This window comes from Pseudonaja textilis, chromosome 11 (assembly GCF_049901715.1).
Source record: "Pseudonaja textilis isolate UNSWEBS1 chromosome 11, rPseTex1.2, whole genome shotgun sequence".
Taxonomy (NCBI): Eukaryota; Metazoa; Chordata; class Lepidosauria; order Squamata; family Elapidae; genus Pseudonaja; species Pseudonaja textilis.
In genome coordinates this window covers 21,268,966-21,294,187 of record NC_142000.1, presented here as the reverse complement: position 1 = coordinate 21,294,187, position 25,222 = coordinate 21,268,966, and the positions used below count along the sequence as shown (strand labels likewise).

General features: G+C 44.5%; 1 protein-coding gene across 1 annotated transcript; it reads left to right on the top strand.

Annotated features, from left to right (window-relative positions):
- The first annotated feature begins 735 nt into the window (after positions 1-735).
- ZCCHC14 (zinc finger CCHC-type containing 14) lies at positions 736-24,972 on the top strand. The gene is made up of 13 exons (XM_026719866.2): positions 736-1,333; positions 5,084-5,210; positions 12,221-12,294; positions 13,967-14,038; positions 14,266-14,375; positions 15,926-16,020; positions 16,111-16,165; positions 17,025-17,310; positions 17,815-17,906; positions 18,584-18,708; positions 18,957-19,100; positions 19,184-20,638; positions 21,919-24,972. The coding sequence occupies exons 1-13, from the start codon at positions 1,169-1,171 to the stop codon at positions 21,972-21,974; spliced, it is 2,856 nt and encodes a 951-aa protein (XP_026575651.2). The 5' UTR covers positions 736-1,168; the 3' UTR covers positions 21,975-24,972.
- The last annotated feature ends 250 nt before the right edge of the window (positions 24,973-25,222 follow it).

The following is a 25,222-nucleotide window of genomic DNA, read 5'->3' as shown; positions in this document are numbered from 1 at the left end:
CCTCGCCGGAGCCAATCGCGTGAGGAGAGCAGGGGGAGGGGTTAAGAGCCGTGAATGACAGCGGCGGCCGTTCCGGCAGAGTCCCGTTAGGTGGGTGGTGAGAGGGAGGCGAGCATGAAGGGGCGGGACTCGAAGGAGAAGGCTGCCCAATCGTGACGCGCCCGAGAGGGAGGGGGGGGCGTGGGCGAGGCGAACAAGATCCGGCCTCCCGCTCCTCTCTCTGGCCGGCCGGGCCTCTTCACCTTCTCCGCCGGATCGGGATCCCTCCGCCCGCGGAATCCCTCCCACGTATAACGGCGGCGGGGGGAAAGCACCGCCCGGCAGCGTCGCCTCCTGTCGCGGGATTATTTGTCGCGCGCCGGGCGGGCGGGCAGGCGGGCGGCGGCGGCGGCGGCGAGCGGGGCGTGAGGGTGGGCGCTGCGAGGGCGAGCTGCTGCTGCTTCTTCGGCCGCCTCCTCGCCTTCTTCCCCCTCGGCGGGCAAGGGATGGAGGGAGCCGGGCCGAGGCGGCGGCGGCGGCAAGGAGGAGCCGCCCCCTGAGGAGAGCCGCGAAGCGCGCCAGGGAGGCCCCAGAAGGCTTCGGCCCAGCCGCCCCCCCGCTCCCCGCCTCCCTGAGGGGGCTGCGAGGCCCCGCCCGCCGGGCCCTCCCGGGCAACCCCGTGGCGCTGCCCCCCTCCTCCTCCTCCTCCTCCTCCCCCCGCGCCCCGGCCGGCCGGGCTCCCCGCTCGGTGAGGGCCGCGGCGGCGTCGGGCCAGCATGGTGGAGAAGCGCTGCCCGCGGCTGCAACGCGAGAGCGTCTACCGCTGGTTCTCGGAGCTGCCTTCCCGCAGCGGGTGGAGTTCCTGTGCGGCCTGCTGGACCTCTGCATCCCGCTGGAGCTGCGCTTCCTGGGCGCCTGCCTGGAGGACCTGGCCCGCAAGGACTACCACTCGCTGCGCGACTCCGAGATCAAGGCCAACAACGCGGCCGACCTGGGCGGCCTGACCAACCTGACGGACGAGGTGGTGCGCAGCAAGCTGCTGGTCTCGCTGGCGCTGCTGGGCTCGTCGCACCGCGAGGCGGCCGGCGTGCTCTTCCGCACCCTCACGCACCTCGACTCGGTCATCCACAACTACGGGCTGCAGCTCAACGAGGGCCGCACCGGCGATGAGTTCCTGCTGCTCTTCACCATGGCCTCCAACCACCCGGCCTTCAGCTTCCACCAGAAGCAGGTGCTGCGGCAGGAGCTGACCAAGATCCAGAGCCTCCTGGCCTGCACCGCCAAGGGACCCCCCGCCGCCAACGCCGCCCCCGGCACGGCCGCAGCGGCCGCCACCTGCCCTGGGTGCCACAAGGTGGGTCCCGGGCTCGGGAGGCGCAGTTGGGGGATTAGGCCGCGGTTCAGGGGGGTGGAGAGGAGGAGGAGAACCACGGGTTCCAGTCCCTCGAGGGGATGGAAGGGGGGCAGACTGGTTTATGGAAGCTGGAGGCCACGGAGAGGAAGCAGACTGTGCTTTGCTATGGCTGGTGGAGATGGAGAGGAGATGAACCATGGTTTGCAGTAGCTGGAGATGATGGAGAGAAGATGGTTTGTGGTGGCTGGAGGGGATGGAAAGAAGGCAAACCATGGTCTGGTGGGGACGGAAAGGAAAGATCGCCAGTGTATTCCTGGGTTCCACACTGTGCCCTCTTTTGTGTCTACAATTGTCTCTTTGCCACCACTGGGCCTCTTCCCACATCCCTTTAGAAAGGGGCACCTTTCGGTCAAGAGTTGCAGCTCCAATCTTTGGGATACAGGTGTCACTAAGCTGTGTATCTTTCCAGCCTGTCAGGCCAGGGATTCTAATGTAAATGTTGGCCCCAGGAGCTGATTTAGGACTCCTCCTCCCTCCCCCCCCCCCCAAGAAAGATGGGGGAGAGGCTTTTGCTTATTTTATAAAAAGCAGCCTGGCCTTGTGAAACATAGTTAGTAACCAGGAATTGAGACTGGGCAGATGTTTTGGCCATCATCAGTGAGAATAGTTTAAAACTATTTCACAACTTGTCATTCGTTGCAACGTGGACCTGCTAAAGTTAATTTCCTTAGTTATCCTTCAGTAGTGTGTGTGTGTATTAAATGTTGTCCTTAATGTAAAACTTTCAATACTTTTTTTAAAATTTTATATGTTTTTGGCTCTCACATATTAGCATTTGGTGTTTCAAAATAATTGGGCTCAGTAAGCAGAGATGAATGCCTTTACATTTGCTGATGCAGAGATGTAATTCAAGAAGGAAGGAACCTATACAGTTGTTTAATTCCTCAGAAGTAGCTTGAGGCAAGCGTTGTTCTTGTTGTGGTCTGAGCGAGTTGGAACAGACCTTGGAGTCATCTAGTCCAAGAGTCTCCAACCTTGGCTACTTTAAACCTGGAGGCTTTGCTGGCTGGGGAATTCTGGGAGTTGAAGTCCTCCAGGTTTAAAGTAACCAAGGTTGGAGACCCCTGATCTAGTCCACCCCCCTGCTTAGGTAGGAAACCCTACACCATTTCAGACAAATGAATGTCCAATCTCTTCTTAAAAACCTCCAGTGTTGGAATAAAGAACACTGCAACTAGATCGTGATTAAATTGGGGAACACTGATCTAGTATGATCTGTGGTATTGTTAATACATTCTATGTCACGTATTTCATCAAACTGAACCCAGTGTGAGGACATTTTTGTTACCATTTTGTGTTCTAAAGAATAAACTCCAGTGCTTAAACTGTCAAAACTTAATACCCTAGGCATTTTTCATTTCTCAAACAAAAACACAGAATTAAGTATCAATTTACATAAGCAACTGAATCATCCAGCAACGTCTCAAATGCTGTTAGATATGACTTGATTGAATACTTGTTTAATGCTGTTATTTGTAAGCATCTGCATTTAGCTTCATGTGTTTCTATAACAATCTTATATATGGGGATTTAAAAAGTAAGTCTAATTTATACCTCATGCTTTGCCAAATTCAAGCATTTTGAATAAGAGCTGGGGCTTGCATCGGTAGCCAGGAAATATACTGAGATGAACATGGGTTTTAAAGGGAATCCCGAAGTGTTGTGTAATATTTTTGAACAAAGAGTACCCTGTAGGTATTGTGTAAAACAATATCTGATGTGTTCACATACCAATTAACTTCTGACTGAACAAATGCGTTCAATGGGACTTTGTGCTACAATGTTTTTAATATTAGTGTTCATTTCTGGTTTTAAAGATCTTTATGAGAGTCCTCCTGAATCATAATAAACTAAAAAGACGACTGGCAGCTAAAAAGACCAAAGTAGTATCTTTCGACATTGATTTTCCAAGTTGTGTTAACTTTATTAAAGACACACAGAAAGAGATCACCTACCTGTTTGGTGTTTTTTTACGAACTAATTTTAAAGTTTGTCCATATACTCATTGTCAAGAGCTGAATTTAACAGTTTGTGAAAATATCTTTCCTGATAACTTGGACAATTAAAAGTTTGCAATGTTAATAAAAAGAAATATGCATGTTAGGACTTGAGAAAAAATAGGATAATTCAAAGAAAAGGTTGCATGTGGAACAGGCTTAATTTGGTAATGCTATCACATTATTAACAAATCTGAAACTTGCAACGCTCAAAAGTAAAAAGGGTGAATCAAATCAAATTTGGGATATTTGGCAAAAGCAGGCTGAGTTGATACATTGATAAGTGTTTTTCCTCACTAATCCTTTGTAGGTTTGTCTCTTTTTTCTCTCTAGCTTCCTAGGTTTGATAGTGTTATATCATGGCTAGCTGATACAATGTTGAAATCCGCAGGTCTTAAAAGTTACCAAGTTTGTAACTGATTTGTTTAGTTGTAAAACCAATGTGTAACTCTAAGGTTTATTTACTATTCCGCATACAGGCATTAGTGTACTATATGGAGTTGAAATTAAATTATTGCAGGGTGCATTATTCTGAATAATCCTGGACATGATACGTTTTTGTGCCTAGGCTAACAATCCTTACAGCAAATAATCTTGTAGCATAAATTACGTTAACAGCAAATCTCATACTCTCCTCATTTTATTTAATGTTAAAAAAACCTTTGAAGTTCCTACTATTTACCAGATTATAAATTCCAATTTCTGCATGGTTGATGGACACCTACGTTGTTTAAAATAAAGCTTGTTTTCACTTCCCATTGCAAGTATATTTTGTAGAAAGATAAAAGCTTAGATGGTGTTTTTTTTTTTTAAAAAAAAATCTGTTTAGTGGCCATAGGGTCATGTATGTATTGGAAACAAACAGTTTGCCCTGGGTATTATAGTGTAGAAATAGTGGGTGGCCAGATGCAGCTCTGTGCATGTGCTGGGGAATGGGGAGAAATGATGTGCTTTATACTGTATGGAAGGCCTTTGATTTTGGCCAGGAGGGGTTGGCAAGAAGGCTGAAATGGTGAACAGCAACCTGGGGCCAATGTTCAAACCTAGATTAGGTCCCCTAGGACCCTACTTTGGGCGAACTGGCTGGGTTACAGAGTAAGTGGCATGTAGCCGACCCTTTTTTTGCCAGTGGTCTGCTTTTTAAAAAAACCCCGTCTACAGGAAGTAAAAAGTGTTTGGAGTATATTAAGTTAAAAGAAATGCGTCCTATAAAAAACACTTGTTGCATTTCCTGCTGAGAAAATTCACACAATGTATCTGAGCTATTGACTCAGCAGAAGCCCTTCTTAGATAGCTAAGTAGAACAATAGTTGGTATCTTAAGTGAAGCACTTGGAAGTACTTGGTGCTTTGTGGTCCATGTATTTGCTACAAATCAGTCACCGGAATTACTTGATAAGTGGAGTCTGTGAGACTAGGGCAAGATTTAAGCCTTTTCAAACAAAATGAAATGGGACATTACCTCAGGAGCATTGTCTGAGACACACAGCAGATTCTTTTGCTTTGAGAATCATTTTTAATAGAAAGCAAATTAACATAGGTATAGCAGAAATACGAGCATTCAAGATCTATAATGAGATTTGGGGGGCCGAAGTTGAAAATAAGAATGTTGTTTTGGAAATAACTGGACTTTACAGATATTTTTAACTCGAGTAAGCCAAATTGACGGGTTTGTTTCTTTTTCTCTTACCTAGGTCACTCCGAGATCTGAGACCCCCATAAACCACGTGGTGGGTAACAGTTTAGAGAATGCACTCCACACATCAGCACATTCCATTGAGGAGTCATTGCCTAAGAGGCCTTCAGGGAAGCACTCCAAAGGTACACCTCAAAGTTTAGCCAAATATTCCTGTTTGTGTGGTGGAAAAAAAAAATACAGTCTCACTGCTTAAACATCACTTATAAATTGATAAAGGAAATCCTTGTTTTTAATATTGCAAAATTATGATAGTAACAGACTAAAGGAAGACTAAGGAACAGTTCATTCTCTGTCAGTCATGGTAGCCTTTGAACGGGAAGTTTCTGCTTGATGGATGTTTGTTTCATTCATTTCCCTATTTTCTTTCAGAAGATCATTCTCATGGTCATGTAAGAAACTGCTGTGTTCAAGTAGCGTTAACTGCCAAGCTCTACTACCTGCTATAGTTATACCACACTGCAAGAAAGGACAACGGATAGACTTGTCCCTGTAACTCATGCAGTGCAGAGCCCTGTTGGGTCGAATTTTCAGTGCTTAAATGAGATTTCTCTCCTCTGCTGTAGTTCTTTTGTTACGATATTGATTCATCTATTCAGGATTGGCTTGTCCTATTGTGTGGAGATCTGACATTTCATTAAGCAAGCCTTATTACTTGAACTTTAAAAAGGCATTGAGAGGCGTTAGGATTGGATTCAATCTGACATGGCAGTTTACAAATACTCTTTGAAGCCTATGCCTCAGAATATTTTGGAACCTCCAGATAATATTGTTTCATATATGCAATTGAATTCAAATAAAAGGATTCATATAGCTGGTAAAACAGTCATTCATAATAAAAAACCATGCTTGGTTTTACTGTAGAAACAGACAATAAAGTATACTCTTTTTTTCTGTTAGTGAGATATATGGATATAAGGCTCCCTAAATCACATTTTGAAACAAATAATCTGACAGTTTATTACTTATGACCAGGAAGTTTACTGTGTGCTGATGTTCTGAGATTTCTCTGGAACACTGAAGTAACATCCAAAAAATATCAGAAACTATTCAGACATGTTGATCATGTAAAAACACAAAACGCAGTCTTGCTCAAACAACCTAAAGAATTTTCAGTGTTTACTTAAATCTTGCTTCTAGGGTGATATATATAAAATCTAATTCAGTATTTGATAAAGTATGGACATTTCAACTCTTATATTATTTAGTTTCCCTGAAAACAATGCCGCTTAAATGGAAAGATCACAATTATTTATTCTTAGCTCTTGTACAAACAAGCAGGGATAGAAAGTCAGATTTTATTCTCTGTGTAGTATGCCTCTTTAGAACTTTACCAGATGTCTTGACCACTGCATATTTTCCAAAAGCACAGTGTGGGATAAAATACATTAAACCAGATGTTGAAATGAACTCTACACTCCATAAGCTCTGACAATAGTTTAATGAAATGGCAAATCCATATGGAAGTATCCTTATGACTATCTCATTGTGTAGAGTTCAAATGGCATTTCCAAGGTGTAACTGTGTTCTTCCAAAATCACAGCCATAAGGAAACCTGAGGTTTTAGCTAAGGCAGCAAATATGGTTTTCTGTCCATTAAAATATTTCACCAGTGTCAACGCTGTGTAGAGAAGAAGCCTCGTCTATTTCCCCATCAGCATTTATTCCAAAATATTGAAAACAAAACTTACTGGATTTCATAAGAATAACATACAAGCAGTAATTACAAAATTGATACAGATTAGAACTGCTTACTTATGCTGGGAAAAGGACATTTGTTTCTGCTTTGGAAGCATTGAGATTATTTTATGAATTAGGTCCATATTCCAGTGAAGATGTAGATAGTCCATGACTTATGACCACATTTGGAGCCCAAATTTTTGTTGCTAATTTGTTAAAACAATTTTGTCCCATTTTGTGATATTTCTTGTCTCAGTTGTTAATCAGTTGAATCACTGCAGTTAAAAGTTAGTAACAGGGTTGTTAAGGGAATTTGGCTTTCCGATTGGTTTCGCTTGTTGGAAAGTCATAAAAGGTGATCACATGATTGCACTTTTAAATTGTGAACATGAGTGTTGTTTGCCATTTCCATTTTTAATAAGATTGGCATTCGTTATCACTGTAACTGACTATACAGTAGGAAACACGCCGTGACGTTGACAGTTAATATCTTTTAGATTAAGCTATCAACATATCCCAGCAGCTTCTCTCCCCAGGGCAGGCCTTTTGGAGTGAAAGTTGTCACAGTGTGTCATTAGTTGAAGAAGGCAGTAAAGGGATTTGTTTAGCTGAATTGGAATTAACCAGCAGCTGTAATCCTATAGCTCCCAACTGGAAAATAGTTTTGATTTTGCAACTGTATCCTGAAAGAGTGTTTTGTTTCTTTTTCTCAAGAAAAAAGAAAAGCAAGGGAAAAAAACAGCTGTTTTTCTCTACAGCCGCTTGTGTTACATCTCTTAGGAAAGACCATTGATTTATTGCATTACCTCATTGCATTGAGCGTATCCATTTCATTAGTGTATCATGCTTGTGCTATTTTTAACAATAAGCTGAAGGGACAGTGCTGATGAAATTACATTATTTTGATACCTAGCTGAAAGAAAAGTGGTATGGTCACAAAGGCTGCTTGCAAAAAGCCCTCTGACTGTTGATTTCCAGGTTGTGATTGGATAAGGCTACCAATTCAATAATTCTTGCAAGCTGTTTATTAGGAATGGTTATGTTATATTTTGATGCGGGTGGGTTCCACAAAATACGCATAATCTGTGGAAGGATCAAGCTACTGTGCTCATTGGCCAGGACTGCTTTTTCAGGTGAACGGAGAAGGTGCTACCAGTAGAATCCAGTAGCTTTCTTAAAGTAGAGCATCCAAGCTTGAAGAGGGATGTGAATTGCCTTGAGACATGGAAGCAGCCAAGGGTTTTGTCTGAAAGGAGTGGTGGCTGATTATTTCAGGCCATTGCTTGCCTACAAACAGCAATATGGACTTTGTTTGTAACCGACCTCTAAGAAATATTGGTTGTTTAGTTCTACTTATCAACGGTCTTTTGAGTATCAATTCTGCCCCCCATCCCCTAATGCATACAATTGGTGGTTTCGGGGGTTGTTGTTGTTAAGATTGGAATTAATGTGTACAGTGTAGAATTGTCTAAAAGAGGAAGAATATTCCTGGGGGGCGGGGAGGAGTTTTCAGCAGTAGGTTAAATTCTTAGCAGAGCTGATTTAGGAGTTGAAATCCTTCCTAAGGAAATCCATGTCCATTTGAAATGCATGAAATCCCTGTCTTTTCACGGTTCTAATATTGCGGCACCTACACCATTTGTCTCTGAATTTTGAAAAGATTATCACTTGAGGCACTGTCCTTGTTTCTGCGTAATATTGTGCCGGCCTGCCGTGTGATCTCCTGCATCTTCTTCAAGGATTACCTGTCAATCTTCATTGATCGTTACAGACCAAAGTAACAATGCGGTAATGCCAAAATAAAGAGTTAGCATGTGAGCTGTTCAGAGACAGAGGTTTGATGCCCGAGTGAAATAAGAGATTATGACAGGTAACGAAGATGCTAAGGAGGCACTCCTTGGCCTTCCCTAGATTATGAGGAAGTTGCTCTTGACCGCTGGTATTACTCTGCAAACTCCTGTGACGTTGTGAGGAATAATAGGGGTCCAAACCAAGCTTGGGCAATGGAAAGGTGAGGTGACTCTTGCACCTTTTGGAGGGAGATACTCCGCTCAGGGCATATTCAACTCATTCCTTCTTTGCTTCAGCTGACAGAGGAGTTTAGTTGCTCCCAAAAGTGGTACAGGTGCAAGCTGCCCACTTCCACTCTCCTTTGAAGAGGGTTAAAAAAAACACCATCTCTGTAAAATTCATAGGAAACGGTCACTGGAGCTTACTGGGGCCCAGTATTCTGCGATGGGTGACTCAGTGCTTAGAGTTGGTGCAACTAATCTGCAGAAGGTTGTCCAGTCACTTGCTCCTACAGCTATTACAACTGTTGCCAAGCTCTTTGGGGGGGTGGGGCGGGGGGATGCTTCTTTTCTTTCTGTTACTGTGTGTGGGATGTGTGTGTGTTTCTGTAATTATACTACAGTATCGATATTGTCTAGGGCAAGGATGTCAACCATGGCAACTTTAAGACTTGTGGACTTCAACTTCAAGAATTGGCTGGTGAAATCTGGAAGTTGAAGTCTACAAGTCTTTAAAATTGCCAAGGTTGAATACTTTTGCTCTAGGGCCTTCCGAATCCATATGTATTCATCATCAAACCAATACATACAGTAAATGACTGCTTTGATATGTTCTCTAAGTGTGACCCACCCCATAGATTGGAATTCTATTGTGGTGAAGATACCGTAGCTAGCTCAAAGTAACTTGATAAGTTATGTTAATCATTATCACAGAAATTCAAGTACTGTATATTGAGATCAAACCATCCTAAGAACAGTATTTGATTGGATTGATTTTAAAAATGAGTCAGAACATTACCTATTATTGTTTTTATAGTTGATGTAGAAGGTGTAAACTTGCAGAATATATCCTATTGTAAACCTAGTTTACAGTGATGTGAATATACACTCATTTTTTTTCTCTTGAAGATTGAAAGACATAGTTCTAGGCCAATATAATGTTTTTTGTCAAAAAATATTTGTGATTTTTGATATGTTCAGGTACGTAAAACAGTATATACAACACAGTTATCTAGAGAACATTCTTAAGAATGTCATTTAACTGAGAGCATAATAAATTGAAGGCCAGCTATTTGTGCAAAAATAATGTTCATCTGAGTTTCGTTTCCTGTCCCAGAGATTAATCATGTTTTTAAAATAGCAGTTGTATGTTTTTCTCATAATTCCCAATATACTTAATGGGTATTGTGGTTATCTTAAGATGCTGACTTCACTACTTGTCTAGTCACCGAATTCATATTTTGTTTTGATTTTAACTTTTTTTTAATATTGAAAGGAAACCAAATATAATAAAAGAAGCCCAAGATCTTTTAATCTTGAACCTGCTTTTGGAAGTACATGAAAAAGTTATTCACAGTCTGAAAATAAAAAGGAATGAAGTTGTGGAATCAGACAGGAAATTAAGTCTATTAGTGCTGTAAATTGGAACCGAATGTTCCATATGTTGTCCACGTGAGTGGGGTTTAATGGGTTTCTAATGTGTGCTTCATAGCTGCGGCTGCATTTGTAGCAAAAAGGTAGTAACTGGATATGTTGGCGGTGCCATCTTTGTGTAGGTCTCTCTGGCAGTTGCCTCACAAGTAGCATCTTCCTGGCATAAGACCAGAGAAAAAGAAGAAAGAAATGTGAAGAGTTTCTGTTGCTATGATATTTTATTAAAAATTTGTCCTGGCAGATCAAAGCTGGACAAAATATTCCTCCTTTGCTGTGGCCATTTTACCATGCTGCTAAATTTCTGTTTCTTACATTTTATGGTGGGATCCATATATAAACTAGGTATAAACCAACTTTAAATATTAGAGAATACTATCCTATTTTCCTATTATAATCTATCCCACAATCCTAAATGTCAATAATGCTGTCTATCCATCAATGTTGGTGTATAATAGATAGCTATTTATGTTTTATAATCTAGTATATGAGAACTCTGAAAGTGTTCTTTGCCTGTTCACTAGTTTACCTTGGCTAATAACAATTCTGAGCTATTGAATACTCAAAATTGCCTTGTGTCTAAGTGCTAATAAAGCCATATGATTCTTTCCTCAATTAAGCAGTTATTTTAAGATATCAGTCAATCAAACAATTCTTCTATATTCTGTTTAAAACTATTCATTCTTTCTTGGCATTCGTGTGTCTGTGATGTAGTTATCTAAATAACAATGGATTTACAGCACTTGCTTACTGAGGGCATGAGCTGTTTTCCTATTAGTTCAATTTCTGATAAAGGTTTAGGTAGAAACTACCTCCTATGAATTAAAAGATGAAAAATAATAAGAACATTTAATTATAACACAAATGTAAGCATTAATTCATATGACTTTTCAGTTGATATGACTTTTCTGCAGAAGTATAGAATAAATAGGAACTTTAAAGGTTTAAAATATGTTAATTTACCACATAGGGAGAGTTTTGAGACAAGTGAGAAAGAACGCAACGGGAATGTTAGTTAGGAAAAGTGCTTTTAAACGATGTTAGCTTTTCCAAGCGAAATTAATATTCAGTATACACTCATGGGTATTTTTAAATGTGCTTTTTAGCTGCTGGCATGTTATCCAACAGACGTTAAAAATTCTTGCTCTTGGAGATAATCCGTTAACTCTTGTTTCAAAGATGAACATTTTATGAACATTAAAAACCTTTAAGGCACTGACTAACGTGTGTGCATTGCCTACCAAACAAAATATTTAGCCTATCAGCTCTGGCAAAAGAGACCTGCTGGGGGTCCCATCTGTTAAGGAATTAAGTTGGCAGCCCAAGGAAGTCTCTGCCTTCTCTGCCCTGGCCACCTGCCTGGTGGAACAATCTCCATCCATCCCTCATTCTCCTGAAGTCCCTCAAGACCTAACTTTATCATCAAGGCTGGGGCCCTGTGAGATCTTGAGGCGGCTCCCTTGCTAATCTGGTCTGCTGGTCGGGTCTTCTTTCACAAAACAGCAGAAAAGGAGGGCTGGCAGTACAATTAACAAATGCATTGTGTCCTGTTTTGTGTGGTATAAGGAGCCATCTTGGTTTTTGAAACTAGAACTCACCATTCAAATTCAAACCCTTGGTGAACCGATCCCCAAAGCGCTTTTTCCAAAAGGTACCTGCGCCGTCTAGATTTTTTTTTTCCTTGAAAGGATTTTGCTTGTCATCCAAGAAGCATTTTTTGTCTTCAAAGGAAAAAAAACAAGTTGTCTTTTGGAAAAAATACCTCTGGGACAACCATGACCTGGATGATTGAGAATTTCCATAGCGGTAAACCTGGTTCCATGACTTTGGGTTGCTTGTACTTGATTCCTGTGTGGAATTAAGAAAAAGCATCCAGGCCTCGTGGATGGATTTGGCCATTGAGATGTGGGCCAGTTGGAATAACCAGAAGCCTGCAGCCCTCCCTACTTTTGAAACAAAGAAAATAGGCCTGTGGCCCTTCCATATGTAACCCGTATTTCTTTTTGTTCTAACAGTGAGCGTCGAAAAGGTGGAATTAAAGGGATTATCACACAAGAAGAATGATAGGATTGCTGAATATTCTTTTGAGGTAAGTATCAAAGATTTACAAGGAAATACAAGTGAGATGAAGGGAACCAGATGTGGAGCATTCAGCATGCTGTCTTTAAGGCCTTTGGGGATGCTTTCTTTAAAATAATAGTTTGCCCCCCAAACATATCATATTCAATTTTACATTACCTCTGATTCCAAGATTATGTGTCTCGGGCATTTACCACTTCATGTTGTAGGAAATAGTCTGCTTATATCTTTTTTTAAATGAAAGGACTTTAATTATTCATTTACGTTCAAGATGCACTGAAAAAATACCAAGCATTTGCTCTTAACCCAGTCTAGTTGTGTACATACAAGGAAAAACTTAATGTGTAGCCCTCACGCCATAAGCGGTGATAAACCAGTGATACAGTCATTGTGCCCTCCTGTTAAATAATATCTCATTAAAACTGTTGGGTGTCTTTATCTCGTGCCTTGAGGTTAATCATACAAAATGCAGCGAGAGGAAAAATCGGAAGATTTTGAATATCTAACACTAAAAATAGTACAATATGATAATTCAGCTCCGTTCACAGGATAGGGAAAGCCCCGTAATTCCCGTGATTTTATTCTGATATATTTAGACTGTAAATCCCATTCCCTGAGAGACTCGCCTGAGCGTATGGCATGCCCCAACTGGCCTCTCCAGTCGGGGCGCTTAAGGAAAGGTGTGCGCTCCGAGCTTTCAGAAGCCGATGTCCAGGGAAGACTTGTTTCCCCCCCCCCCCCAAACTTCTGTGCAGAACCTCCACACTTCAGATGGATACATAAATAACATGAATATTATGAAACAGAAACTGGGGGGCTGGCGAGGAGGTCAGCATTACAGCATGTCGTTACTTGGGACATTATCCCAACCAGGGAGTTCTGAGTAGATTTTGAGCGCACTTTTCTTCCTTGCAAAATCCAGAAAAACAAGCAGAAAGCCACGTAAATGGAACCACAGTTAAACACATCCAGAAGTGCTATTTTCCCCCTGCACGCTTTATCTGTGTGTGTGTGTGTGAGTGAGTGTGTGTGTGTGGAGAGAGAGAGAGAGAGAGAGAGAGAGAACCAGGGGAAGAAGCAAAAGAAATCAAGAAAGCCCCGGGAAGAATCGATGCTGCTGCCTGCCTGTTTCTGTTTCTTAGTTTAAGTCAAGGGCTGGAAAAAGGAAATTCCTGAATTACGTAATGTATTTTGAAACTCTTTCCTCCCGTCAGTGCTTTTGGCAGCATCCTCGGGGCTGCAAGAAGGCCTGCATTTTGGTAGTTAATATAGTGTGGAAACATCCTGCTCATCTCGCCCCTGCTCGTTTCTAAAAAGGAGAGTGGCGGTATTTCCCCCGTCCCCAAAGCGTCCAGATACAATGCGTGAAAAAAACACACACACCGGGTTCTTCGCCTGTGTCTTGTATTATAAGTAGATGGGAATTCAGTTAATCGCTCGGCTTCTATAGACTTTCAGGATGGTTGGTTGAACCCGCAGGAAGAAAAGGATGCAGATTTCGAGGGTTTGGTACATCCTCCCTTACATACACACACACACACACACACCCATATGCTGGTGAAATAGTTTAAATCCACTTTGGGGAAAACATGGTAACCTTCCGAAACGGAGGCAGAATTGCCCCACTGTACCTAGCCCAGCCCTGAAGGCGACGACCAAAGGGCTCTTTCTCGCTTCCTTAGGTCTTATGGTCTGATTCCTCAGTGACCGTGGTAACAAAGTCTTCTGCCGAAGTGACCGATTTCATTTCAAAGGTAAAATGATTTTGTACAATTTTTGCTTTTAAGGTACATTTGGAAGCATGTATATACAATGTATCTTCCACAGTTTTTTAAAAAAAAGATTGCTTTTTGCATGCTGTATGTCAGTTTGGTGTTGAATATTTTAAGTAATCAATTCACGGGCTGCTGGTTTCTGAGCAGCAGCTGACAGCAATACAGAGTACAATACCAATAATAAAAGCCAACATTTTCTTTCTTAGTTAGGTCAGTTGTGCCCAGAAGAAAATTTGGAGAAATTCATTCCTTTTCTAACTGGTCCAGATTCGTTTTACTTAGAAAGAAGCCATATGGACTTGGAATCAGACCTGAGGTATACTTCAAACTTGTTTCTGAAATTTGTCTGCGTGCGGGTGTGTGACTTTCAGTTATTCTTTTATTGTTCAGTTAGTGAATTTAACTATTTCACAAAGGAATCTCTCTTATTTAATTGCCATTGCTTCATCAGTTGCTTTGGTTGCAATTACTTAGTCTATTATGAAACCCTGCTTAGATTCTCCTATAGGCCCAACCACCTTCTGGCTCTCATACCCTGCTTTCATTAGCAGTGCCCAGTTGTGTTATTCTGTACTGCAGAGTCCTCACACAATTCTACTCTGTAGGAATTCATGCGGTCCCTTTGGGGTGTGTGTGAAAGGGTGGGGGGCTGTGTTGGTCCCTTGGTAGTGCATCATTTCAGACCCGGGTCCACCTTCCTAATTAGCACTGGGCAGGACTGGGTTTAATAGGTCTTCCCTTTGAGAGGCCTACCATTGTTTTAATTGCAGTTGCTTTGGCGAAATGACAAAAATGCATGCACTCTAGGGCTACTCGAGAAGTTTCCCAGATAAAGCTAGCTTTGAAAAGGGAATAAAAGTAAGAAAAACAGCTTGGAGGGACAACTTCAGATGGGAAGAGGCGGGGGGAAAGGCGGGGGGTGGGGGGAAGTGGGTTATTTCAGGAAACAAGAAGGCTTTGAGATGATGGAACCTGATAAGAGCCAGACAAGTGAGAATCACAGGATCCATCACTGAAGCTTTTATTTATTTATTTAACCTAGCCTGCACTTGTATGTGTAGCTCCCATTTAGAGAGGCCTCTGGCTTTTTTTAGTGGAGTTTGAGAAGCGCTAGATTTGGATTCGACAGGAAGCTGTTGCAAAGAACTTAGAAAGAGGTATTGTGTGGGTAAAGTAATGAGAAAAATGGATAACTTGGGCAGAAAAAAAATAAATCTTAAGGGCCAGTTGCATCTGGTAAGCCATATCCCCTTTAAATAATAATAATAATAATAATAATAATAATAATAATAATAATAATAATAATAATAATGCATCAGCAGAAAGCTTGAGTATTGAAACTCCTATACGGTTGGCGAAAGCAATTAATTAAATTACGTGAGCAATGTTATTTGCTTACAAGAAATATAATGGGCAAGGAGGAGGTTCTAGTCTGACCAGTTATAAGTAGTCCTCAATTTATGACCACAATTGGGGCTGGAACCTCTGTCCCTAAATGATGCTGTTTAAGCGAATCACAGATCATTAAGAGATTCCGGCTTCCATCTCTTGATACCATGATAGTTCCAAGTGGGAGCACCAGCCAAAGCTCACCTTTTTCATGGTCATTGAACAAATGGTCATAAGTGGAAGTCTACCTGTAATTCTAAATTGGTGGTCTTGGCAAGATCGTGACAGTTTCATGAAGATTGTAACAGTTTCATGAATCTGTCTCCAGGTTTTACTTCAGTAACTTCAATACTTCACATATTTGTAATTTTCTAAGGGGTTCTGTGCAGTGTTAACTTCATTTTTGACAGCTTTTGCAATCTTAGTTTTGTTTTGCCTGAAATTAGGAAAATGTCATCCTTCACAATAATTTTGCAGGTATTTGGCATCCTTACCGTCCCATATCTGGAAAAATGACCACGTCAAGAAATTTTTCAGCACTTCATGTCACTCCCCACAATATCAAAGTTCAAGTGAGTTTAAAGACCAAGCGCCACCTCAACCCTCTCCCAAAATATATGTGTATAATAACTCTCTAAACACTGTGATATCCTTGTTTTTAGGTCCCAGCAATTCTTCCCTTTACAAAGTGGGTACGATGCTGGGTGCTTCCGGAAGGTGAGATGAATTTAGGGAGCGGGTAGAATACAGAAAAACAGAAAAGTAGTTCCACTTGCTGTGTATTTAAGGGAAATGGCTTTGGCTAATTCCCAGATGGGTTTTCGTGAATTACACACTTTGTATTCATACGAGACCTTCCTACTGCTCACTGTCAACTTATAAAAAACATGTTCTATACACGTTTTATAGTTGCCAACAGAAAGAAAGGATGGTGGGGGGGTTCAAAGAGCAGGCAGCAGTGTGGAGTCAAAAGTACATTCCATTCATATTTTCCTCAGAGACTGATTAGATGGCTGAAGCTTCTGCCATGCAAAAATCTAATTGGAGAACATGATTGATGACTCTTGGCTAGGGACGTGTTTCATTGGAGAATATATGAATTATGATACACCCAGGGGGGTGGGGGGAAAAACAGGGTCAGGGGTGACAGTGAAGTATGTGTCTCCGAGTCAGCTACGCCCAGGTCATGCCGACATGTTGACTTCCAATAAATCCTTTGAAGTTTTGGGAGGTTGGATCGAGATTCAGGATTTAATTGGGGCCAGAATCCTGACAGACCTGACGCTCACCTCACATCTCTGAGGCATTTTTGTTTTTGCTGGCTTTTATTCCACTTTCCAGCAAAAAGCACCCCATAGCGAGCAATGGCTTCGCTTTAACAACCGCAGCGTTCACTTTATGGCTATTGCAAAAAGGTCATAAAATCAGGTTCGGTCACGTGGCCCGCTTATGACCGCCGTGGCTCATGGCAGTAGTTGTGGGGGCTCAATTACGGTCATAACTCGTGGACTGTCTGTGGTTCCGTGGCTTCTTCGGGGACAGTTCCTTCCTACCTGGCTTTCCTCCTCTCTTACAGGCCCGTCTGTGGGGTTGCAGGTGTCCAGGCCGCCCCGAGTAGCCTTCAGCATCACCTGCCCCATCCGTCCGCAGCAGCCGTCGCCCTCTCCCACTGCTCTCATTCAGGCGGGGCCGGACCCACGTTAACCTGTAGCCGCGGCCAGATGGAAAACCCCTCCCCTGTTTTGATGGCTCCGAGTCCGCAAAACCCTCAGGCCCAGGAGCAGAATGGGATTTTAGACTGGCTGCGAAAACTGCGCTTGCACAAATACTACCCGGTTTTTAAGCAGTTGACGATGGAGAAGGTATGATGGAGGCCTCACCAGAAGAATAGAGAGTGGGGTTTTTTTTTTTCCTGCCCTTCCTTTCCCAACTCAGTGTAACAGTTCACAAATTGTGTATCTGGCGAGCAGAATCTTCCAGTACTCTGGGAAAAAGCTGAGCCGGTATAGGCTTTACTGAGCTTTTAAAATGACCTTTGTAGCCCTTCTTTGCAGATGTTTGTAAACATACAACCATCTTATTCTGGTTTAAAAAAAACGATGCTAGGCTGCCCTCTGGTGGAGTTGAATTATGTCACTTAAACCCAGCGCACTTCTAACGGGCGTCTTCTAGGAGATGTTTAATGCAAGTGTTTTGGTGTGCCTTTAGCTATAAATTGAATTTAGTGCAAGGCTGGATCCTTGAATACTTTCTCTTTCTTTTATTGGAATATATCGCAGTGCATTATGCCCGCCGTAATATCCTCAATTTTGACAAGTGATTTTTATGTGGAGAAAACATGTTGATGGCTTGTCTTTCTCCACAAGTTCTTGAGCCTCACCGAAGAAGATCTTAATAAGTTTGAAACACTCACCATGGGAGCAAAGAAGAAACTCAAGACCCAGCTGGAATTGGAAAAGTAAGTATCAGCTGCAGAAGCACACAAGGCGGTTTCCCCCTTCAGTGCCTAGATTTGTAACTAGCGCTAGAGAGATTTGGGTTTTCTTAAGACATTCCCAACAGCTTAGGAATGTACTGTATGTTCTTAAAAAAAAAAGGGACATATTTGACCTTGGATTGGGGGGGTCAGGGGTGTTCAATTTCTGTCCCAGAACATTTTGTGGCCAGTACAGGTAGTCCTCAACTTACAAAGGCAGCGCTGTCGCTAAGCAACACAGTTGTAAAGCATTTGCCGATGATGATGCTGGTCGTCCGGCTGCCATCGTCCAGTGAGGACATTGTGTGACCGCAACGTCCGACTTTTGCCAGCTTCCCCATTGGCTTAGTGGGAAGCCAGCGGGGAACACTGGCTATCGGGGTCATGTGGCTGCAGTGTGGCCCGTAACAGTGAGCCAGGTACCTGGGTTGGGAGTCATGTGACGGCGGGAATGGGGTAATGGCTAGAACTGCGAGGAGCCGTCAGAAGTTGTTTCTGTTCAGGCTCATTGCAAACTCTGAACCGCCCTCTGATGGGTCTGTGCCTGTACTAGCCCTGAACGATCTCACAGGAAAAGCACCTTTTCCTTGGTGTTGGGAAAGGGGTGACCCACAGGACGATCGTATTCAACCGTTTCCTCAACCTTTTCTTAACGGCAGAGAAAAGTCAGAGAAGCGGACCATGAACCCAGCCCCCTCCCCATCCGTCAGCTCTGGGGTGGCCAGAGTTCCTCCCACCACTCACATCAACCCCATGCAGAACATTCGTGGGAACCATGCCACAGGTAAAGGAGTGTGTGTCAGGTGCGTCTCTCCCATTAATGCTGTCTGGAGCCTTTTCTCACCTGCCTCTTTTTTGGGGGGTGGGGGGGGCATAAAGCCAGGACCGAGGGATCCCGTTTTTCGGGATCTTGTTTTCTTTTACTCAAATCTGTGACTTCCAAGGTTATGCCTCCCTTTAGGAAGCAGTTCGCTTAATTGCAGCCCTCGCCTCCTCGTTTCTGATGAGGGATTTCTGCTTCTCTCCCCCAAGAGCTGCACGTGGACGTGGATCAGGGGGTCCCCACCATGCCCCCCCGTGAAGGCAGTTCCTCGGAGTCCTCCAGCTCGTCCTCCAGCCCCATGGGCATGCAGCCCCGGGAAGAAAGCTCGGACAGCGCCGAGGAGAATGAGAGGCGTAAGGGTGCTCCCTTTCATTCCGTGGCAGCCCCCGGGTCTCCCTCGGTCGGTGTGCTGCAGCTGATCCCGTTTGCCTTGCAGGTGTGGAGATCCACCCGGAGCCCCTGGAGAAGGAGAAGCCGGTCATGATCCTGAATCACTTCGGCTCCAGCTCGGCCCGGCCCACCGCTCAGGTTTTGCCCGTACAGAATGAGGCGGGGTCTAGTCCGACGGCTCACCACCCCTTGCCAGGACAGATGACGGCCGCTCCGATTCGAATATTAAACTCTATGCACAAACCCGAGCGTGGAAATGCCGACCTGAAGCTCCTTTCTTCCCCTATGCACCCGCTTTTACCTTTAGAGGACAGGACAAAGTTCTCAGGCGGGCCCACTCCGAACAGCGTCAAGATGGAGAAGAGCTTTGGAAACGCCCTGGCGGATCGCATCCTGGCGCCTCCGCATCAGCCCCTCCAGGTGCTCTCGGCGGTCCCCGAAAACGGCCCCTCCGCGCCTTCCATTCATTTTGGGCCCCGATCCAAATTGGTCCACGCGCCCACACTGGACCGACTGGTGAAACCGTCCCAGCCCCCGGGCATCCTGGCGGAAACCAGCGCCACAGCCCCGGTCACCTCGAGCACGGTCTTCCACCTGGCACGGCCCCCCATCAAGCTGCTGGTCTCCTCCTCCGTGCCCACCGATGCCGCCCTGGCGGGGCAGCCGCCCTGCTCCAACAGTATGCAATTCAGCGTCTCCCCAGCAATAATCAGCCCTCGGACGGCTCTGTACACCGCCAACACCAAAGTGGCCTTTTCCGCCATGAGCGGCATGCCGGCGGCCCCCATGCCCAGCAGCACCTTCTGCGCAAACAGCAACCCTGCCGCGTCTTCCAGCAGCCACCTGGCCACCTCCTTCGCCAACCTGGGCAGCCTCCCCAGCTGCCCCGCTCCCAGCTCCAGCCCCACCCTGTCCTCGGCTGCAGAGAGCAGCTTCTACGGCGGGGGCGGCTCCACAGGGAACATGCCTGTCCCCAACCAGAACAACCACCATCACCACCACCACCACCAGCAGCACCAACAGCAGCAGCAGCAGCATCAGCAGACGCCCGGCTGCATGGTCTGCAGTTCCTGCGGCTGCAGTGGGAACTGTGGCTCCAGCGGCATGACTGTGAGCTACACGAACTACTTCCAGCACCCCTTTTCAGGGCCGTCCATGTTTACGTTCCCCTTCCTGCCCTTCAGTCCCCTGTGCAGCAACGGCTACGTCAACCCCCAGCAGTACAACAGCAGCTCGGCCTTCCCCATGGTCCACTCTCCATATGGTGGCGGCGGCGGCCCCACGCCGGACTCCCTCATGAGCGGACAGTCCACCTTTGCGGTGCCCCCCATGCAAAGCTTCATGGCCGGCACCGCAGGGGTGTACCAGGCCCAGGGGATGGTGAACAACAGCGGTAGCTCAGGACACAAGAAGCCCGGGAACCTCTCCTGCTACAACTGTGGAGCCAGTGGCCACCGAGCTCAAGACTGCAAGCAGCCACCGATGGATTTCAATCGACAAGGTGAGGAAGGGGGAAGGGGGCTTGTCAGAGGTGGATCGCCTCCCCCCAAAGGCAGCCGGGGACTGTGGTTCTGGGCACCAGGTGGGACAAAACCCTGTTGAAAATGCAAGTGCGGATTTCCCCTCCTTTGCCAGGTTTGACCCTGTCCCCGAATGGCTCTCCTAGGAGCACCGGTCTGTGGTTGTGAAGGACACAGCCTGGGGGCTGTAGGAGGCCTGGGTGCAAGTGCCCCCCACACCCTCTGCCTTGTCTGCTTTAGAAAGTCATCCTGAGGACCAGGTCTCCTGAAGTCTGAGAAGGCAGAATGTTTTTTTTTTAAAAATGGGGTTTTTTGTAGCATACAGAATGCTAAATACAGGAGAAGCTGAGGGGGTAAATGCTTATACCGGACTGAGGAAGCTGAGATGGGAAGGCAGCCAGTGTAGCCCCCAAGACAGCCGTAGCCCTTGGACTTCTATACCGCTTCAGGGTGCTTTCCAGCCCCCAACAATCTGGGTCCTTATTTACTGACCACAGAGCCAACGTTGAGCTGGTCGGGATCGAACTGCTGAACCAATGGCAGTCAGCGGTCAGCAGAAGTAGCCTGCAGTACTGCATTCTAACCACTGTGCCGCCACCACGGCTCTTAAGGATGTCTCGACTTCCTTCAGAAAACGCTGCCTATAACGGGGCTCTCCAACCTTGGCCACTTGAAGCCCGGAGGAGTTGGAAGTGCTGGCCAAGGTTGGAGACCCCCGGTCTAGAAGATGAAAAAACTTATAAACCATTGATTAGCGGCTGTTTGAAGTTACGGCAACCCTGGGAGAGCAGTCCTCACACACACAATCCACGTAGCACGCACACACACACACACACACACACACCCAGGTTCCCATGATCAAAATCGGGACACTTGGCAACCAGCACGTATTTACAGTGGGTGGGTGGGTGGCTTCGTCACACGGTCCCCATCTGCGACTTCCCCAGGTGGCTTCTGTCAAGCAAAGTCAATGGGGGAAGCCGGATTCACTTAACGACCGCTGGTCTCATTGGACGACCGCAGGGATTCACTCACCTAAAAGCCGTGAAATTGGGCACAGCTCCCTCCCTTTCTTGGCAGTGAAAGTTCTGCTCCCAGTTCTGGTGGCGAGTCTGGGACTTCCTGTATTGTCATTGTCCCGTCCCGTTCCCCCCAAAAAAAAAAAAAAAAAAAATCTGAGAATCTTATGAATCTAAACTGGGATTCTTACAACCTGGATTGCAAAACTCTGCTAATCTAACCTTCCTTCTTTTTCCTTCAGGTACATTTCGGTTAAAATACGCTCCCCCGGCTGAGAGTTTAGAGTCCACGGACTGAGCTTAACTTCAGATGCAATATTTTGTGGTGGCAAAATGGCCATGAAATAACTAGGGAACTTCAGATTGGGAGTCTATCCGTTGAGCTTATTAATGTTATTTTTTTAATCCAAAGGTGCTCTACTTCAACCCTAGGAAGGAACTGAAACACTAGGAAGGGGGGGGGCGGGGGGGGGCTTCCAAGCCCATTTTTTTCCCCCCTGAATTGCCAAAACAGATTTTAACGTTGGATCTCCCCGAAGAGAGGCGAGACTGGCCAACTGTCTTTTCTTGTTGTATAGAAACTGCTGCACTTTTGCCGAAGAATGTTGCCATAATTTCACCTTCCATGCTGGAAAATTAAAACTCCTGGGCAGCTACATTAGAATCTGGAGTTGGAGTGAGAGCCAAAGGCCGGTGGTGCAGCTGCTGCCATTCACCTGCCGGACTCTTAACCTCGGAAGCTAGTTAAAACATATCTCCTTTCCCCCGCCCCCCGCCACTTCCTCTCAAAATAAATCAGGCACTACACTCTGGGATTTTAAAGGGTTGCACTACGGAAGAATGTATAATTCTGTTCTGACTATCTGCACTTCTAGCAAACTGAGGTCAGGGGAAGAGATGTTGGGAACAGGCACCAGCAGGCTACATGGTCATCTAATAAAGGAAAAAAACTTAACCCTCTTTTTCTTCCCAAAGAACAGAGGTGAATGCTTCGTTCTGGAAACAGTTACACCACGTTGGTCAGCGATTCCTCTTAATGTAGGACTAACTTACCAGCGGTGGGTTAAACTTAAGTCTCCAAGGGTCTAGTGCCAGAGACTCCATGGTATTTTTTTTTTTAATTACAATTTAAGGAAGTGTTAACAATTCAGCGGTTTCTGCCATAGGAAATGGTGTTCTGCATCTGTAATAAATTTTAAAATTCAGACTCTTCCAGGAATTTGTTGGGTTTAGAAGGCACAGCGTCAAATACCAATTACAGTAGCATACCGTTTCATTACTTAGGAAAGTTTTATAGTTTTGACTCTTTCATTCAATGCGGGCTATAAAAAAATTCAGCTTTGGTAGCTAAGTAGCAGCCAGTAGTGCTTATCCAAAGGGGTTCAAACAATGTGGATTTTTACCTGTCAAAGAGAAGCAACGTGTTTTAAGAATTCATTCTCCCTGCTGCGCTCCTTGCTTCGTCATCTGGGCTGCCTCAACTTCGAGTCATGTAGGACAGGATTGGCTGGGTCTCCCCATTTTTTAATGTGCTGCTTTGTAGTAGAAAAGAGGCTCCCCTCTGAACAGCAGGAGTGGCAGTGTTAAACATCGCACTCTGTTTTCTGCAAAGTGGTGGTGAATTCCCATCCTGGGCTGGTCTATTGTCTTGGACGCTGGTTGATATTCCAACAGGCCTGCATCTGATATCCGTTATTTCTATGCAGTGGAGTATTATTCAGTTTCCATCTCCTCACTTCGGCTTCACCAAAACAGGGTTAGATGGGTGTGAGACAAGACTTGTGTTAGTTGAACTTTATTCACTCCGATAATAACATAGCTGCTGTTAAAATCAATGTAACGTGTGCAATTCATTTTGTAGTGCCCTGAATGATTGAGGCTGCTGCTATACATGGTCCCGTTAGGAAAATTTAAAAAAGAAACTCTATTCAAAGTGGATGGGAACTCAGCAATTTATGTGGCCTTAATGATCTTGCCATGAGTAGAAGCAACCTGTTTTGGTTATTACATCTTTCAGTATGTTTACTTTTAAAGCTGAAAATACTTCTAGTAGTTTGAAATACATGCTAAGAGCCAAATGTCCATTTTAAAAAAGGAATCCTACCATCCCACAAGGTTAGCAGAATAAAAACCTTACTGGTTTTCTTAAATGGGAAGCCTCTAGAAACTTGCCTGTGTTACATCTGTGCAGTTTTAAAAATGTGATTTTCTTTCCCATGGAAAAAAAAGAGAACCGCTTTGATAATTGCAGAGAAAATGCAGTGGAATCCCCAGAAGAAAACCTGATCTGACTTTTGTTGGTTTCCCTCTGAAAGTATTAGGTTTGTCTTGTAGTTCTCCATTCATATTCTCCACTATTCAGAAGGGGTTGGCAGTTTTTCATATAGGAATAGATGCCCACAGCAGGCCCCTCACAGGCAAGAACAATGAAAACACTTTCTTAGGACATACTGACTGCGTGCCTCCGTTTTGGTTGCAACTTTGCACTGAAGGACTTGAAGGAATGTGACTCAATTCATGTTAACAAAAACAGCACCTCATGCAGGATTGCCCCAAATCCTGGCCAGACTATTTTCATTGACTGTACTGTAGGATACCTGCCAGGTATGGGGTTTGTTTAATGAGAACCTAATGGAGCACTACAAGACTCTGAGCTAGCCTCCGGTTAAGAGAGCAGCTTTCTAATTTCTGTTGAAAAGGATGCCTTCCATATTGTCCCGAAATCAACCTAGAGGAAAGGCTTTAGCGGAGGCACTTCATTTTAAGGCCAACATGACCCTAAAATGATCAGATTCCTCATGCTAGCCTGAAGGTGCTTTTGTTACAGACGAGTAGACATATCTGCACCCTCTTTATTGATGGGCTCCACCTGGAAGCAGGAATTAAAGAAGCCAGCAATTCAGAAAGCTACCACTATTCGCACCGCTCTCCGTAAACTGAATTCTTAACTGTTAATAGGAAACATTTATGTCCCCAAATGGCAGGTTAACATGTTTTCCAGTTATAACTTTCCGTTTGGAGCAAAAGGGACGCCTTTTGCCCGTTTCGAGCCATTTCTTTTAACTCCCAGTATTACAAAATGTGCACGAAACTTTATATAAATATCCAAAAGTTTTGTAAATATTTAATATTTACCTAATATGATTTTCAACTGTAAATGTCAAGTATTCTGGTATTGGGATTTTTATGTTTTATTATACTTTGTTAAAGGTAAAATTGTACATTTTTAGAATGTTTTTATCCGAGTAAATTTAATGTACTGAAAAATAAATAAAAGACCGCAGTGTCTTTCCAGTTATCCTCATTGATGTGGGTTTTTCCCCGCCCCCTCCCGTTGAGGCTAAAGGTGATAGCACTTGGCCACAGACTGGCAGAGGGCATCTTCAGAAGGGGGAATTGGAAGCAAACTTCCCTGGACGTGGATTTGCTTTCTGCAGGAGAAGGCAAGGCCCTGCTGCACCCTGAGCTGTGCCGTAACCCCGCGGGTGCTCCCAACCCCTTGGGCACCAGAGGAATATGCCAGGATGTATTTTTTTCAGAGACTGG